The sequence below is a fragment of the Gadus chalcogrammus genome, chromosome 8, assembly GCF_026213295.1.
Source record: "Gadus chalcogrammus isolate NIFS_2021 chromosome 8, NIFS_Gcha_1.0, whole genome shotgun sequence".
NCBI classification, from domain to species: Eukaryota; Metazoa; Chordata; class Actinopteri; order Gadiformes; family Gadidae; genus Gadus; species Gadus chalcogrammus.
This window is the reverse complement of record NC_079419.1, coordinates 10,824,930-10,832,295: the sequence shown is the minus strand read 5'-3', so window position 1 is coordinate 10,832,295 and position 7,366 is coordinate 10,824,930. Positions and strand designations below refer to the sequence as shown.

The window sequence follows — 7,366 nt, the reverse complement described above, 5'->3', positions numbered from 1 at the left end:
CTGGTAGGGTCTCCCATGGCGGAGTTGTCTCAGGTGAGGGGCCAGACGTAGAATTGTTCAAAACACCCCATGGAAAATCGGGAGAGGAGCAGAGGCCGTGCCCGGAGGAAGCCCTGTGCCCCCGTCTGAAGGTGGTTCCCCTGTTCAAATAGGGGGACCAGAGAGTGTGTGCCAATTACAATTGCCCTGGTAAAGTCTGCTCCAAGGTACGTGAAAGGAGGGTTTGGCCGATCGTTGGACCTCAGATTGAAGAGGAACAATGCGGTTAAGCGATCCAATCTCTGTACTCCCAAAGCTAGAGCTGTGTCCGCATTCTTGCACTCACTGGATCGGCTCGCAGCCAAGTGTGAAGCGGCTGGGATGAGGATCAGCTGCGCTAAATCTGAGGCCATGACTCTCAGCAGGAATCCGGTGGTTTGCCTACTCCGGGTAGGAAATGAGTGCTTAGCTCAAGTGAAGGAGTTCAAGTACCTCGGGGTCTTCTTCGTGAGTGAGGGGACGACGGAGCGCGAGATTGGCCAGAGAATTGGAGCAGCCTCGGGATCCCCCCAACAGAGCTTGTCAATGGGGCCCAGGAAAGGGAAGTCTGAGGCCCCCAGCTGGAGCTACTGCCCCCGCGACCCGACCCCGGATAAGCGGTTTGAAGATGAGTGATGAGTGTGGGATATTATTCTATATCTAATCAAAACAAGTTATTTGACGTTATCCTATAACCAGATGCACAGATGACAGGAGCATTCTTTAGCACACAGTATAATCTACTTCCTTGTTCTAGAACAATAGCTCTGTACCAAACTCTAGGTTAAGTTAACCTGCTGGGAGCTGGGTGCGTCAGAAAAGGAATGTGAAGTAGATGAGCAGGAATATCAGGGGACTCACAACTTTAACAGTCAGAGTTTAGCTGCTGTTGGTAGCGAAATGGCGCAGCAAAACTCTCCGCTGGACCGGGACAGATACTGCTGTTCAATCTGTCTGGAGCAGCTGTGTAATCCAGGGACTCTCACTTGTGGCCACAGCTACTGTTTGGACTGTATCAGACAACACTGGGACAATCAGGCTTTGAGGGGAGTCTACAGCTGTCCCCAGTGCAGACAGACCTTCGAAAGAAGACCAGCTCTGGTAAAGAACACCATTCTAGCCGATGTCATGGAGGATCTCAAGAGGACACGACTGCGAGACACTCCCCCTGACCACTGCTATGCTGGACCCGAAGACGTGGGCTGTGATGTCTGTACGGGGAGGAAGATGAAGGCCACCAAGACCTGTCTGGTGTGTCTGGTTTCTTACTGTGAGGAGCACCTCCAGAGTCACTATCTAGTCGCTGGGTTGAAGAGACACAAGCTGGTGGAACCTACAGCAGACCTTCAGAACAACATCTGCCCCCGTCACAACGAGGTCATGAATGTTTTCTGCCGTCAGGATCAACAAGCTATCTGTCATTTGTGTTCCATTGAAGAACACAGAAGCCACGACACAGTTTCAGCCGAAGCTGAAAGAAATGAACGTCAGAAGGAGCTCAGCGGGCATCAGAGAGCTACACAGGCAAGAGTCAAGGAGGTTGAACAAGAACTTGAGGTTCTTCAACAGGAGATGGACTCCATCAACCGGTCTGCTGATGAAGCAGTGAAACGTGCTGATGAGATCTCTGCTGATCATATCCGTTCCATTGAGAGACGAAGGTCTGAAGTCATAGAAGAGACCAGGACCGAGCAGAAAGCTGGACTGAAGTGGGTCCAGGACCTGAGGAAGAACCTGGAGCAGGAGCTGGTCCAGATGAAGAGGAGTGGAGATGACCTGGCTCGTCTCTCCCAGACCCAGAGTCACGTCACCTTTCTACAGAAATACCCCTGGAACAATTCTATCAGGAGGTCCACACGCCGACCCACCAAAGACAACAGCACCCACATTTCACTAGCAGAGGAAGTGTTACCCCCAGAACAGCCGCACACCAGAGCACAATTCTTAACATATTCATGTGAAATGGGCATCGACCCAAGCACAACTCGCCTGCTTCTGACTCAGAGTAACAGAGGAGTGTTTAAACAAGCTGGGACAGCAGGGGGGTGTCGGAGTAAAGAGATTCTGACTGGACGTCACTACTGGGAGGTGAAGTGGAGAGCAGGGTTTGTCGCTATCACTGTGGGATACAAGGACAGCTCATGGATTCATCAAGGGTTTGGAAAAGACAGCCAATCTTGGGCTCTGATTATTCGGCTGAATGCTGTTCAATTTCAACATAACGGAATCACCACTCTTATCCCAGGCCCTCCTCCCTCCAGAGTGGGGGTGTACCTGGACTACAGGGCCGGTACTCTCTGTTTCTACAGCATCTCTGACACCATGACTCTGCTCCAAGGGGTCCAGACCACATTCACACAGCCCCTCTACGCTGGACTTCGGCTGGATGGACTAACAGCTGTAGGCACTGCAGAGTTCTGCTATCCTCTGCACACATGATGCAGCGTTATAAACATAGTGTTACCCTCTCCAGCTATAGGTTAACAGATGATGCAGTGTTGTATACAAAGTGTTACCCTCTACAGCTATAGGTTAAAAGTGTTACCCTCTACTATAGGTTAACAGTGTTAGGTTAACCCCCAATTAAGATCAAATTTAGCTATGCTCCTAAGGCCAGGGTGTCATTTGTTGGACCAAGGAAGGCAAGGGGCGGGATATGGGTAAGAGTGTGTGTTCATATTCAGCCATTGTGGGCCAGGAACAGGTTTCCATGTCAGAAAAGAATAAAGAATAAGAATAAATGTCCCCCTACTCTTTATTAACCTGCGTGCCTGGTGCTGTGCCTTGACTGCGGTAAATGGGACCATGTTGGTGTGTGGACAGGACGCTTATTCATATCTGCCTCCTAATTGGAGGGATCATGTTAAGTTGCCTATGTAGTGCCGGCTTTTGATATTATGTCAGAGAAACATTTGAAGGTTAATGCTACCATTAGATCTAAGCGTGATTTATTCCATCAGAATTTTCCAGTTGCTACTCCAACTCAGAGTTTTTTCTGCTATCATTCCACACTATGGTGTCACAGTTGCTCTTGATGAGATTAAAGATTTTGTCCATATTATTGACGCTATAGCGAACGCTTCCAGGCATGGCCTGACTGACTTTAATCGTGGCTTAGAACAATGATTTAACAACATCAGTATCTATCGGACTTCCTTGCTGAGCATCTTGGAGGGTACTGTTTCTTTATCGAGCGCAATTTACACCAGAGATGTGGCACATACGTCCCCGATGCGTCTACGAATGTGTCTAATTATGTACATGACATTGTTGATAATCTGGCTAGGCTGAAGTCGGAAACGCTGGTTGGTCTTTGGGATAATTGCTAAGTGGGTTGGGTGGGTCTATGTTTTCTCAGATAGTCCAAATCTGTTTTGGTTTAATCATGAGCAACCTAATGAGTTTGTTATTTTGTTTATTATAGTAGCCTACACCTGGTTTACTTGTGTATGATGAGTATACCTTTATGTTTACTATTGCCTTTTATGCTTTCTTATTGATTTAGTTAATTGTTTACCAGTAGATACACTGAATTCTCATTTTAAGGGTGATCTTTAGACTACCTTTAATATAATCACGTGGGAAGAATGTAGAATGTTGGTGTATTTTAGTGTCTCTCTGTGTTCACGTTTCTAGTCTAGAAACAGGCCAGTGCCTCTCACACTGATACAAGGTGTTATTTCCAACATTTCGCCATTTGATACGTCTCAACAAGGATGAACCAACCTGGTCGTCTGGGACATACCCAGGGCCATATACCTTATCAAGGGTGGGAGTGCTTCTGTTCTCTTGTTATTCAAGTTTCTTTATTACAATACTCGCCCTAACCCTTTGGTTCGGTGAGAAGATGGATCGACAGCCAAGGAACACGGCTCGAAACTGCTCCTCAACCGCGAAAACTATCGATTATTCAACCTAAGTCTGTATCTCGCTGTATTACATCCTGGAATAAACCATTTATTCAACCCTCTTATCCAACCTGTCAAGTTGCTTTGATTACGACTTCAAGAATTACTACTACGACGGAAAATACACAACGCAGAGTCTATACGAAAAGTTTAGAAATAAGCTGAAATCGAACACCCTCAGCAGCTATAGGTTAACACATGATGCAGTTATAAACACAGTGTTACCCTCTACAGCTATAGGTTAACACATCACACCGATTTTTTGGGGAATCAGGTCAGAGAGTCAACAATTCTGACTATTGAATAATTCATGTACAGGTTTGAGTCCAGTAGTCAGTTAATGAATACACACAGGACCGTATATTATTAAATGTGTATTGTCTTTTAGTCTGTGGGATGATAAAGGCCTTGGTGCATGTTGGAGTGTCTTTGGGTGACTCTTAAATGAGTTTCTGGTACGAGTTGTACACGTCACCGCGGGTCTCTCGAGCTGAGCATAGGGCTGTTAAATCGATAGATTCCTCCTGTGTCTTATGATGGCTGCACATGTTAAAGCTAACAGCTCTACTCCCGACAACCATTTAGGATGAATACAGCTGCCATCATTCCAGCCACAATGGTTTCCTGGTGAGATGACTTTAAATATGGTTCATATCACAACGGGAGGTTTATCAGTTATGTCATCTGGTTTTGCTGTATAGGAAACATAGGCCATCGATGAAACCCCTCCATCCTCTTTGGTCTTGTGCCTTCTGATGCCATGTCTGCCCTTTCGTCTTCATCTCCTGCCCTGTGGTTCTTCTCCAGGTGGCTCTAGGTCTTCCCCTCTTTCTCTTGCCTTGTGGGTTCCATGTCAGGGCCTGCTTTGTAATTGATTTGCTTTTTCTTCTGAGTGTGTGGAAAGCATGAATGCTACTCCCTCTTTATGTGGTGCAGAGTCATCTGGGTTCCCGGGGGAACAGTATGGACTCTCTGCTTGCCAGCTTGACCTGCCCTGTCTGAAGCCATCTGGTTTCACCCAGACCAAGGATAGATTGTACCTCCTCATCTCCTCTGCTATCACTGCTGTCTTTCCTCCTGCATACATGGTCCTCACGTTCCATGTTGCCATGGTGGTGGGTTGTCTAGGGGTCAGAAGAAGCTTCGGACGCACTGTCTCCTTGCGGTTTTCCACATGCGTCGTCATTGTTTCTTTAGCTTGGGACGCTGAAGAGTCTTCCTCTCCAAGACTTTGGGATTTTTTTAGTTTTCATCCACGTTTCTGTAGCATGTAGGATTTTGCAAGTTGGGGTTGCTAGCCCCAAGCCCAACCTTCCACCATTTCTGGTTTCTGGAGTTTTGGAGTTGGTTTGTTAGTCCTCTCCCCTATCCTATCGTCTTCCAGGTAATGGGTTACAGGCTCATACCACATGAGTCCAGACAGGGTTTGGGTTGTGTACAAGCTTTCTCGGCACTTGAAGCCCAACCAACTCCTGCTGCTGTGTAGTGAAAGCTGCAACCAGGGCAAGCATTTCATACCAGCAGCGCGAGCCAGGAGCCTGCCTTAGCTTGGATCCTAATGAATTATTACATTGAATGACTTGATAATAGAAATGGAAATATTTTTAAATGATAATACGAAAACAAAGCAAATTGAGCCATTCATTGTATATTGGTTTGGATGAGGATTGTCATTATTTCCCTAGCATTTGATAAGTTAAATTGCATAAATAGCAGCAATAAAGATTAAATCCTAAACATCTGTAATTTCATTTTCTTAAATTCATCTCATGCTTTAAAATGATGCTACTTTACAGTTTGTGACCGTTCATATCAGTTAACAGAGTATTGTATTAATTAGGATATTGGACAATAAAATGTTTTGATCATCTGCAGTGAGTCTAAAGGTTGAGATGCAGCAGTGCAATCTAAGCGTTGGCTCAGCCTCTCCTGGTTGTTTGTACTTTGGCTTCAGCCAGTCCTCTGCTAGAGGCTCCAGGAGGAGTTCTAACGGGTCTGTTCAGTAGCCACTAACCCTGTTAGCAGCTATTGAACGGAGATGTTAGCAGCTGAACGTGTGGGTGAGCGTCATTCGTTCTTGTGATACTGAAGGACGCTCACAGACTGTTTACCAGCTGCCAGCATGTCTGCTTAAAACAATAACAACAACGTAGCCAACACTGAACGGTAAAAAACACTTGTTTTTATTCAAATTGTGCCCGCCGGGTCTGAGGAAATGACTCAGACCGTCAGTCATATCGGCAACGGATCTAAAAAGACATTGAAGCCAAGCATCCGACCAGTCTGGTGAAATAATCACGACTTAATGACGATCATTACAAGAAAGTTGAGTAAGAAGGGTAAGAAGGGTGAGAAGGGTGAAGAGGGTAAGGAGGGGGAGAAGGGTGAGATAGGTTAGAAGGGTGAGTAGGGTAAGAAGGGTGAGTAGGGTAAGAAGGGTGAGTAGGGTAAGAAGGGTGAGTAGGGTAAGAAGGGTGAGTAGGTTAAGAAGGGAAAATAATATAAAAGAATAAGAAATTAACACGAACGTTCGTTTTCTGGGACTGTGAACTTAGTTCAAATTCCAAATGTTGAACTATGAACATGAACTATTTCATGTTTAATCTCTCTGAACTTTGAGCTAGCTATGAGTCTGAACTTCCACAACACTCAGACTCTGGGGTTGGTTTACAAGCTGGGAGCTGGGTGTTTCAGATAAGGAAGTGAAGTTTATGAGCAGGAATTACAGGGGAGTCAAAACTTACAGTCAGTCAACATTCAGTCATTGGCTGCTGATGGAAGTGCAATGGCGCAGCAAAAGTCTCTCCTGGACCGGGACAGATACTGCTGTTCAATATGTCTGGATCTGCTGTGTAATCCAGGGACTCTCGCTTGTGGCCACAGCTACTGTTTGGACTGTATCAGACAACACTGGGACAATCAGGCTTTGAAGGGAGTCTACAGCTGTCCCCAGTGCAGACAGACCTTCAAAACAAGACCAGCTGTGGTAAAGAACACCGTTCTAGCCGATGTCATGGAGGATCTCAAGAGAACACAACTGCAAGACACTCCCCCTGACCACTGCTATGATGGACCTGAAGACGTGGGCTGTGATGTCTGTACGGGGAGGAAGATGAAGGCCATCAAGACCTGTCTGGTGTGTCTGGTTTCTTACTGTGAGGATCACCTCCAGAGTCACTATCTAGTCGCTGGGTTGAAGAGACACAAGCTGGTGGAACCAGCAGCCGACCTTCAGGACAACATCTGCCCCCGTCACAACGAGGTCATGAATATTTTTTGCCGCCAAGACCGACAAGCTATCTGTCATTTGTGTTTCCTTGATGAACACAGAAGCCACGACACAGTTTCAGCCGAAGCTGAGAGAAATGAACGTCAGAAGGAGCTCAGCGGATATCAGAGAGCTACACAGGCAAGAGTCAAGGAGGTTGAACAAGACCTTG

General features: G+C 46.4%; 1 protein-coding gene across 1 annotated transcript; it reads left to right on the top strand.

Annotated features, from left to right (window-relative positions):
• Positions 1 to 736: 736 nt before the first annotated feature.
• Positions 737 to 4,201, top strand: LOC130387165 (tripartite motif-containing protein 16-like). Its single transcript, XM_056596161.1, has one exon. The coding sequence runs from the start codon at positions 919 to 921 to the stop codon at positions 2,455 to 2,457; it is 1,539 nt and encodes a 512-aa protein (XP_056452136.1). The 5' UTR covers positions 737 to 918; the 3' UTR covers positions 2,458 to 4,201.
• The last annotated feature ends 3,165 nt before the right edge of the window (positions 4,202 to 7,366 follow it).